Here is a 10,148-nt window from a genome sequence, read left to right as displayed (position 1 = left end):
AAAAAAAAAAAAACAAACAAAAAAAAAACAAAAACAAGAAAAAGAGAATAATTTAAAAGCTCCTCTTCACGCATTACTTGACTAACAGACTTTGGTTTTTCTCTGCCATGTTTCTCCCCTCCAGCAGGGCAGGCTCTGTTAATTTTATTTTTTGGCTTTTTTTTTTTTCCCTTTTTTTCTCCCAATTTCTACCTTTCCGTCTCCCCACCCAAAAAACGCCCAAAAAATAAAATTACAAGCTCACTGCGGTGGCCAGCCCGGGACCCTCGTGACCAACATGGTCTCATTTTAATTTTGTTTGCACAGGGCAAGGCTTGAATTAGTCTTATTTTTCTTATCTTTAAATATATATATGAATATATATTAAAATGTTCTTTAAATATTTGCTTCTAGCAGGATTGTGGCAAAAAAATCCCCCCTAACGCCCATCCCAGGATCATCCAGAACCTGGATTTGGGGGTTCCCCCCCACTTATTTCCTTTATGTTTTTAATTTTTTTGCCCTTTTTCATTTAGTTTTTAATTTTTTTAATTTTCTTTTTTGCCACAATCCTCTCCCTCCCCTTTTTTGTTTGATTTTTTTTTTTTTTAAAAAAAACAAAAAACAAATGGATCAAACTCAAAAAACAATTCAAGCCCTGCCTCTGGGAGAGTTAAAGATTAAAAAAAAAATTAAAAAAAAAAGAAAAAAAAAGGAAAATTTTTTAGTCTTGTTTAGCAAAAAAAAAAAACAATAAAAACCCGAAATTTTTTTAACCATCACCGGCGCCTGTTGGGGCTCAATGGGGGGGGCGGGGCCTCAGTGGAGGGGGTGGGGCTTAGGGCGAGGGGGCGGAGCTTGGAGTGGGGGTCAATGTCAATGGAGAGGCGTGGATTAGGCACAAGGGGCGGGGCTTAAGAGGAAATAAGTCATTGATGGGCAGGGTTTATGAAAGGAGGTGGGGTTTCCATGAAGGGGGTGGAGCTTGGGGCAGGGTTCGGGCTCAGGGCGTTACTTCCGGCGCGTCACTTCCGGCGGGACGGGCCCGTGATGGCGGCGGGCCGCGGCTGGCGGCGTCGGGCGCTGCGGCTGCTCACGGCGGGCGGCGGCGTCCTGCTCACCCGCTTCCCCTTCTGGCACTGCTTCAGCGGCCTCCTGCTCTGCGCGGAGCGCGCCGACCTGCGCCGGTATGGGGCGGGGTGGGGAGAAGGGGAGGGGATAAACCTGAGGGAGCTGCGGGGTCTGGGAGTGGTTGTGGGGCTGGGAGGGTCTGGGGGTGGTTGTGGGGTCTGGGAGTGGTTGTGGGAGACGTGGGGCTGTAGGGATCCAGGGGTGGTTCTGGGGTTGGGGCTGATGGGGGACAGTGGTGGGCTGGGAGTGGTTGCAGGGCTGGGGGTGGTTGGGGGAGTTCCGGTGTTGTGAGGGCTTGGGGGTGATTCTGGGGCTGGTGTGGGGCTGGGAAGGTCCGGAGCTGGGTGTGGGGTTTGGGGCTGATGGGGGACTGCGGCGGGCTGGGGGTGGCTGTGGGGTGTGGGGCCATGAGGGTCTGGAGGAGAGCCCCGGGGATCTGGGACTGGTGTGGGGCTGAGGGGCCTGGAGGGGGCTTGGGGCTGATATGGTGCTCTGTAGGGCCAGGGGAGGGTCCTGGCAGAGTTGGGGAGTAAGGGAGAGTTTGGGGTGTCTGAAGAGTTTGGGGGACTGGGGAAGGGTTTTGGCAGAATTATGACCTAGGGGAGATTTTGGGGGGTCTGGGGTGAGCCTGGGGGTGCCCAGCCTGCCCAGGAGCACTGGGCACACCCTGGAGCTGCCATGCCCGCAGGAAACCGGACATCCCAGTGCCCTACCTGTATGTGGACATGGGGGTAGCTGTGCTCTGTGCCAGCTTCATGTCCTTCGGGGTGAAGCGGCGCTGGTTCGCCCTGGGGGCCGCCCTGCAGCTCGCTGTGGCCACCTACGCTGCCCACATTGGGGGGCACGTGCACTATGGCGACTGGCTGAAGGTGAGAGCCCCTCTATGGGCCGCGACAGACCCCCCAGAGCCCGGGGGGGTGCGGTGACGGTGACAGTGACCCCCCCCAGGTGCGGATGTACTCCCGGACCATCGCCATCATCGGTGGGTTCCTCATCCTGGCCAGCGGCGCCGGGGAGCTGTACCGGCAGAAACCGCGGAGCCGCTCCCTGCAGTCCACAGGCCAAGTGTTCCTGGGCATCTACCTCATCTGCCAGGTACCGGGGACACATCCCTGCCCCACTGCTGCTTGGGGGATGGAGCCACAATTCCCTGGGGAGAAACCTCCTGGGGTGGGTGTTTCCAGTGCCACCATGCCCCAGCCCCGAATTGTCCCTGAGAGAAGCTCAGGTGCCCCACACCCCAGACCCACGTTGTCCCTGGGAGAAGCTCAGGTGGGTGTTCCCAGTGCCACCAGTGGCACCATTTTCCCCCATTGTCCCTGCGGTAGGAGCCTTGAGTGAGTGTTCCCAGTGCCACCAGTGGCACTTTGCCCCCTGTTGTCCCTGGGGAAGAAGCCTTGGATGAGTGTTGCCAGTGCCACCACTGGTACCAGTGCCACCACACTCCAGTTCTCCCATTGTCCCTGGGGGAGAAGCCTTGGGTGAGCGCTACCAGTGCCACCATTGCACCCCTCATTACCCCTGGGGTACACCCCTCACTGTGAGTGTCCCCAGTGCCACCCCACTGCCCCCTTTGCCCCACCAGGCCTACTCCCTGCAGCACAGCACCGAGGACCGCCTGGCCTACCTGGACCATCTGCTGGGAGGGGAGCTGGCCCTGCAGCTGCTCTTCCTGCTCTATGGGCTGCTGGCCCTGGCATTCCTGTCAGGATACTACGTGCGGGCAGCTGCCCAGGTGCTGGCAGTGCTGCTGCCCCTCGCCATCCTGCTCATCGATGGCAACCTGGGCTACTGGCACGCCGCCCGCCGCGTCGAGTTCTGGAACCAGATGAAGCTCATTGGCCAGAATGTTGGCATTTTCGGGGCTGTGGTGATCCTGGCCACTGATGGATGAGCGGGAAAACTGCAAGGAAGGGGAGGGAGAGGGGCGGGGGTTTTTTTTAAGGATTGCCGCTATTTATTCGTTGGGGGGTTTTTTTGTTTGTTTGTTTGTTTGTAAATACTGTATTTGATAATTTTGGCAGAGGTCAGGGCTCCCGAGGGGGTGTGAGGGGGTCCTTCCTGGGGGGTGCCAGCCACTGTGTGGCCACAGCCCCTCTCCCCGCTGAGGGGTGTCACTGACCCCCCCAAAAAAGTGTATTTTTACTGATGAAAGGAGAAGTCTTTTATGTCATTTCCCCGGGGGAGCTTGGCTGTTGTGTGACAAAGGGTGAGGGGCTGCAGCTTTGGGAGGTTTGAAGGGAAAACTGGGGGAGGGCTTGGAAGGGGAGCTGCTTTTGGGGAGGATGCTTTTGGAGGGCTTGGAGGGAGCTGCTTTTGGGGGAAACTGCTTTGGGGGGAACCGCTTTTGGAGGTTTGGGGGAGATGCTTTTGAGGGGCTTGCAGGGGGGAGCTGATTCAGGGGAATCCACTTTTGGGAGGTTTGGGGCGAACTGCTTTGAGGGGAGCTGCTTTTGGGGGGCCTTGGAGTTGGGGGAGCTGCTTTAGGGGAGCCACTTTGGGGGCTTGGAGGAGGGACTGCATCAAGGAAGCTGTTTTTTGGGGTCTTCAAGCAAGGTGCTCTGGGGGGCTTGGAGTGGAGCTACTTTTGGGGGGAGCTGCTGTGGGGAGAGAAGTTTTGGGAGTTTGAAGGGGGAGCTGCTTTGGGGGGCTCAGAGACGAGAGAAGCTACTTGAGGGGCTTGGCGGGGAGCCAGTGTGAGTGATACTGGCTGTTTCCCTCCCTTCAGTGGGGAAACTTGGGCAGGGGGGCGAGGGGGGTCCCAGGCCGGGTGCCCTGCCCGTGCCCACCTGGGTTGCTCAGCTGGTGGGTTATGAGTGTTCTGGCACGAGGTGGGGGGTCCCGATTGGCACCCCCCCCCCCCGAGTCCCCACGGACTGTGTCCTCGCTGCCCCCATCCTGTCACCTGGCTGGGCAGGTGTCCGTCCCCCCCCTGCCCCCTCCGGAAAAACAAACAGGGCTGATAAGGGGCTTCCTCCGGGGTGGGGGGAGCCCGGGGGGCCTCTAATGCGCCTCCGGCGGAACCGGGGCCATAAAGCGCGGGGAAGCGGCAGAGCCCTGTTTGCTCGGGGTGGGGGGGCACTGGGGCTCCTCACCCTCCCGGGACCCCCCCCCCGGGACTGCAACCACGCACCTTCACCCCCAGACCCTCTTCAGCCTCCTCAATGCCCAGTGGAGAGATGGGGGGACCCCCCCTGCCCTGTCCCCTTCGGGGTCCCACCTCTGCTGAGGGAGCCCCTCCACCACCTCTGTGTCCACCCCCTCCCGCTGGCAGAGCCATCCTGTGACCTTTGGAAAATGGCTGTTTACCATTTGGCTTGGAATAAATGGGGCAGAAAGTCCTCGTGTCCCTTCCCCGACCCCCCCCCACCCCCCGGGGGGCTGGGTGCCACCCGCACCCCGATATCTCCCCCGGCCGCGGCTCGGGGACGTCTGTGACACAACGCGGTGACATTGCCACTGTGGTGGGGGTCGGTGGGGCTGTGGGGCGGTGTGTGTCCTCCCCGAACGCCAGGATGGCTGAGACCCTTCCCTCGGGGCTCTCGTCTGCTGAGCAGATGCAGCCCCGCTGCTTCAGTTTCTCTGCGCACGTGTCAGGACGCTGCGGGGGGTCCGGAGACCCCTCAGTCCAATCAGCCCCGCATCGACCGCAGGGACGTGAAAGGTGCCGGCCTGGGGGGGCTGCGGAGGCTGGGGGGGCTCAGTTCCCCCCCTCACCCCAGGCTGCCGTAAGCCCGGCACCGCCCGCCCGGGGCAGCGTGGACCCCCCGCCCGTGTCCCCGCACACTGGCGCGTGTCACACCGCGGCCACGCCACAGGGATGACCTCCCGCCGGGGCTGGGGACCCCCCCGAGGCTGGGACCCCCGCGGTGGACTGCCATCAGCCGTGTCCCTGCCACCGCTCGCCGGGGTGGCGGCCGGGGCAGGAGTGGGGAGCGTGTCCCCTCCGGCCGGGACTGGCACCCCACGGGGTCCCGTGTGCCATGTCCCCTCCAGCCGGGCTGGTGGCGCCCCGCAGAGTCCTCGCTTAACCATGTCCCCACCATGCGGAACGGTGGCACCCCGCGGGGTCCCCAGGAGCCTTGTCACCTCCAGCCGGAGCAGTGGCGCGACACCGAGCCGTGGTGCACACAAGCCGTGTCCCCTCTATCTGGGCCGGTGTCACCCCGCAGTATCCCCTGCGGAAACGATACGTGTCCCTTCCATCCCACCGGCTGGAGATGCGGCTGCATCTGACTGGGACCATCCCGACGTTTTTGGGGACCCCCTCCTACCACCTCTCCCCATCCCAGCTCCCACGGGGTGGCTTTGGTGGTCTCTGCCCGGTGGGCACCTTCCCGCCGGGTCCCTCCGTGCCTCAGTTTCCCCAGGAGCCGGTGATTGCTCCTTAATGGCAAATCCATACCGGATTAGTGTTCCCGGTGCTGGAGGCTGGAAAGGGCACCTCATCCGTCCTGGGGGCGGTGACAGCGATCGATGGCGGTGGCGAGGACTGCGGTGACAGTGGCTGTGGTGGCGGGGGCTGCGGTGACAGGGACTTCGTGCCCCGTCTGGGGAAACTGAGGCAGCCGTGGCTTTGGGCTGAGACTGTCCCCTGCGCTGTCCCCCATGGGCGGCTTTTGCCAGGGCCATGGGTGATGTCCCATGTGCTATGTCGTGGCTGTACCGTGTTTGTGTCCCTGGGTGTGGCTGATGTTCCTGTGTCACACTGTCACATCCCGAGACTGTCTTGGGGGCAGATGTGTGTGCCGTGGCTGCGTGTGACATATGTGTCCCTGTGCCATGGCTGTGTCACTTTTGTGCCCAGTTGCTGTAGCTGTATGTCACATTTATGTCCGTGTGCCATGTTCATGTGCCAGGCCTGCCTGTCGTGTCTGTGTTCATGTGCCACGCTTGCATGTCACCTCTGTGTTCATGTCCTATGCCATGGCTGTGTCACATCTGTGTCCATGTCCCGTGTCCTTGTGCCATGTCTGCCTGTCACTTCTGTGTCCTTATGATATATTCAAGAGCCCTGGTTACGTCACATCCATGTCTGTGTCCCATGCCCATGTGCCAAAGTTGTATGTCACATCTGTGCCATGGCTGCACGTGACATGTGTGCCTGTGTGCCATGGCTGCCTGTCACACCTGTATCCACGCACCATGGCTGTGTGTCACATCTGTGTCTGTGTCCCGTGTCCTTGTGCCATGGCTGCCTGTCACCTCTGTGCCTGTGTGCCCCGGCTACATGTCACACCTGTACCTGTTCATGTGCCCTGGTGACATGTCACATCTGCGTCATGTCCTGCGCCCATCTGGCACTGCCACATCTGTGTCCTCTGGCTGCACTCATGTGCCCATGTTCCCATATCCCTGTGTCCCATCTATGCCCCCCATGCTCTGTCCTCCCCAGCCCCCTGGGATCCCAGGCTGGGGTGCTCTGCCAAGGGATGGTGACAAGGTGCTGGCCAGGGGTGGTAGCGGGGGGGTCGCCGGGGTCCTGCGTGCCCATGGGTTGGTCACGCATGAGGGAGGAGCCAGGAGCCCCCTCCGAGGCTATAAAACCCTGGGCAGGTCAGGGAGCTGCCGTGTCCCTGGCACTGTCACCCCCTGCCAGGCCCTGCCTGTCACTTCTGCCTCTGCCATCGTGAGTGCGGGGACAGGACTGAGGTCCTGGGGGTTCCCTGAGGGGAGGCTGGGATCCCAGGGAGGGAGAATCACCCCCCTCCCTTGGGGACATGTGGCGTCCCTTATGGGGAGGTGTCCCTTGGGGTGGACGTGGGCCTCTGGGGTCCTTTTGGGTGGGACAGCCCCTTTGGGACACTGTGGGGGTTTCTGGGACATGGGAGGGGCCCTGGAGGGAAGCAGTCTCTTGAGTGGGGCTGGAGTCCCAGGTGGTGGAGGGACACATCCCTTTGGGGGACAGGGGGGGTGTCCTGGGGGTGTGACATTCCCACAGGGGTTGGGGTCCTTGGGTGTGAGATACCTCGGGGGAATGGGGTTTTGGTGGGGGACAGAGCAGGGTTGGGGGTACCCAAAGGTGATGGGGATTGCTGAGGGTGATGGAGGTGACCTATAGAGGATACCTGGCGGTGACAGGGATGCCCCAAGGTGACAGGGTACGCGGGGGCGATGGAGGTGACCGACACGAAGCCGCAGCCGCCCCTCGCTCCCGTGTCCCCGTAGATGGTGCTATCCCCGCGGCCGTGGCACGGGCTGGTGGCCGTGTCGCTCTGTGCCCTGCTGTGCTTGGCCGCGCTGGTGGCCGCGTACCCCGCCAAGCCCGAGAGCCCCGGGGACGACGCGTCCCCCGAGGAGATGGCCCGGTACTTCTCGGCCCTTCGCCACTACATCAACCTGGTCACGCGGCAGAGGTGAGCGCGAGTGACCGTGAACGCGTGTGGGCGAACCCCGCGGTGCTCGTGCGAGCCCCTTTGCACGCGCGAGTCTCCATTTTCACGCCCGTGCCCGTCCTTGTGCGCCCCCGGGGGCTCCGGCGGTTCCTCCTTTGCACACTCGTGCACACCCCCGTGGGGTCCCCGTTGCACACGCGTGTGCCCTGTGTCCCGCAGGTACGGCAAACGCGCCAGCCCCGACGCCGCGGTGACAGAACTGCTCCTGGGGGCCGGCAGTGACAGGTCAAGGTGAGTCTCCCCGTCCCTGTCCCCACCGACCCGCGCACAGGGACAAGGGGCTGCACCGGCCCCCACACTCCGGGGTGTGGGTCCCGGGGTTGTTTGGGGTCCCAGGGGAATTTGGGGGTCTCGTTCCCTCTTTTCTCACATCAGTTCTTCCCGGCAGGTACGACGACGACTCCGCATGGTGACGGCACCCCCCTCCAGTCCCTCTGTCCCCCAAACCCTCCCCATCTCTCCACGTCTCCCCAGGGGACCCAGGGCCAGTGCGGGACCCCCCTCTGGAGGCTCGGGAACCCCCAGATCCCGGCCCGGGGGCGTCCCGCTGTCGGGGGGGGGCCCCGACCCCATCCCCTCCCCACCGCTGTCGGGGGGGGTCCCACGTGGTCCCTGCACGCCCCCGCAGCGGCAATAAAGACACGATCGTGGGCACTGCCGGGTTTGCACTGTGTGTGTGGGGGGGCGCCAGGGGAATACAGGGGTACAAGGGAGATGGAGAGGTGCAGGGGAGGATAAAGGGATGCAGGGAGGATGCAGAGGGAATGGAGGAGTGCAGGAGGGATGTAGGGGTGCAAGTGGGAAGAAGGGGAGGAGGGGAGTGAAGAGGGGATGGAGAGGGGAGGGGATGGAGGGGCGCAGGTGGAATGGAGGGTGTGCAGGAAGGATGAAGGGGGGGATGCACGAGGGATTCAGGGGTGCAGGGAAGGATGGAGGGATGCTGGGGGGGGATGCAGTAGGGCTGGAGGGGTGCAGGGGAGGATGAAGGGGAGAGGGAGGGCTGGAGGGGTAGAGGGGTATAGGAGGGAAGTGGGAGGAACTGAAGGGTGCAGGGGGTATGGATGGGTGCAGGGAGGATGCAGGAGATATGGAGGGGTGCAGGAGGGATGGAGGGGTGCAGGGGGGATGGAGGGGTGCAGGGAGGATGGAGGAGCTGAGGCCAGGTGGAAGGAACAAGGGACAGGACATCCTTGGATGCAGGGACGGGGGGTGGAGGGGTGGGTAGAGATGGGGGGTGGGAGGGTTGAAATGGGGAAGTGAATGGAGGAGTGGAAGGGGGTGAGGGGTGGGGGCTTGTGAGAGGGGTGGGGAGGGAGAGGTGGAAGTGGGGTACACTGGGGCACACTGGGGTTGGATACTGGGGTGCACTGGGTGTGGGGTTAGGTGGGGGCAGTTCTGGGGGATACAATGTCAATGGTGTTGGGGTGCACGGGGAAACTGGGTCCCCTGAGGCCGAGTGTGGGGCTGCAAAAGGTGGAGGGGTGTGCTGGATGTGGGGGTGTACTGGGGGGGCTGTGATGGTGCTGGAGCTCATGGGCCACAGGGGGACACTAGTGGTGGGTGCTGGGGTGGAGGTATGGGGTGCGCTGGGTGTGGAGTGCGCTGGGTGTGGGGTGCACTGGGTGTGGGGTGCACTGGGTATCGGGTGCACTGGGTCCTGGGGTGCACTGGGTCCTGAGGTGTGCTGGGTGTGGGGTGCGCTGGGTGTGGGGTGCACCAGCAGTGGATGCAGAGGTGTACTGGCTGTAGGAGGAACTGGGTGTGGGGTGCACTGGGTGTGGGGTGCACTGGGTATTGGGGTGTACTGGGTGTGGGGTGCACTGGGTGTTGGGGTGTACTGGTAGTGGTGCTGGGGTGTATGGGGGTACTGGGGTGCACTGGGTGTGGGGTGCATGGGCAGTGAGTGCTGACACGCACCGTGGGGTCCCCCCCGCACAGGGACTGCGGCCATCGGGGTTGCGCCAGGGCTGGGGTTTCCCCGTCCTTGTAACCCCCCCACCCGGCCATGGTGGGAGCAGGGGGACAGTCACATCCTCAGACATGGCCTCAGTGGGGGTTGGCTGTGTCTCCCCCCCGCCCCGATGCCTCTATCCCTCTGTCCTTCTATTCCACCCCTCACCCCAACATTGCCCACCTCACCCCCTCGGCCCTCCCACCCCCCTGTCCATCTGTCTGTCCCTCCAATGTCTGCCTGTCCCACTCCCCACCCATCTGTCCACCCCTCCCACTACCTCCCACCCTTGTACCCCACCAGACGCCCTGGCTGTCCCCCCCCTAATCCCTCTGTCCCCACAGCTGTCCCTCTGTCCATGCCTGACGCTGGACACCCATGTCCATATCCTGTCTCCCCACGGAAGCCCCCCCCAGCCCAGGGTCAAACATTAACCAGTGTTGTGCAGGGGCCACCTGTCCCTGTCACCCCCCCACGATGGCCCCTGTCTCCCCCGGCCGAATGGGCACCTGGCCACAGGTGCTGCGTGGCAGGGTGACATCAGGGGGGGACAGGGGGATATAAGGACCTGCACGGCAGTGGCAGCAGTGGCACCAAGGAACCGGGGTGTCAGGTGCGTCCCCTCATCTCGCTGTGTCCCCTTGTCCCGCTGTCTCTGTGTCCCCACCCGTGGAAGCAGGTGAGTGGGGCTG

General features: G+C 62.5%; 2 protein-coding genes across 2 annotated transcripts; both read left to right on the top strand.

Annotated features, from left to right (window-relative positions):
* The first annotated feature begins 1,011 nt into the window (after positions 1–1,011).
* TMEM101 (transmembrane protein 101) lies at positions 1,012–3,267 on the top strand. Its single transcript, XM_027668851.1, has 4 exons — positions 1,012–1,166; positions 1,799–1,979; positions 2,059–2,205; positions 2,696–3,267. The coding sequence occupies exons 1-4, from the start codon at positions 1,030–1,032 to the stop codon at positions 3,002–3,004; spliced, it is 774 nt and encodes a 257-aa protein (XP_027524652.1). The 5' UTR covers positions 1,012–1,029; the 3' UTR covers positions 3,005–3,267.
* Positions 3,268–7,130: 3,863 nt separating this feature from the next.
* LOC113959670 (peptide YY-like) lies at positions 7,131–7,958 on the top strand. The gene is made up of 3 exons (XM_027668860.1): positions 7,131–7,466; positions 7,665–7,736; positions 7,894–7,958. The coding sequence occupies exons 1-3, from the start codon at positions 7,279–7,281 to the stop codon at positions 7,916–7,918; spliced, it is 285 nt and encodes a 94-aa protein (XP_027524661.1). The 5' UTR covers positions 7,131–7,278; the 3' UTR covers positions 7,919–7,958.
* Positions 7,959–10,148: the final 2,190 nt, after the last annotated feature.

The sequence above is a fragment of the Corapipo altera genome, unplaced genomic scaffold (assembly GCF_003945725.1).
Source record: "Corapipo altera isolate COAL_440 unplaced genomic scaffold, ASM394572v1 226, whole genome shotgun sequence".
Lineage (NCBI taxonomy): Eukaryota > Metazoa > Chordata > Aves > Passeriformes > Pipridae > Corapipo > Corapipo altera.
The sequence above is the reverse complement of the archived record's forward strand: the minus strand, read 5'-3'. Positions and strand labels throughout refer to the sequence as shown.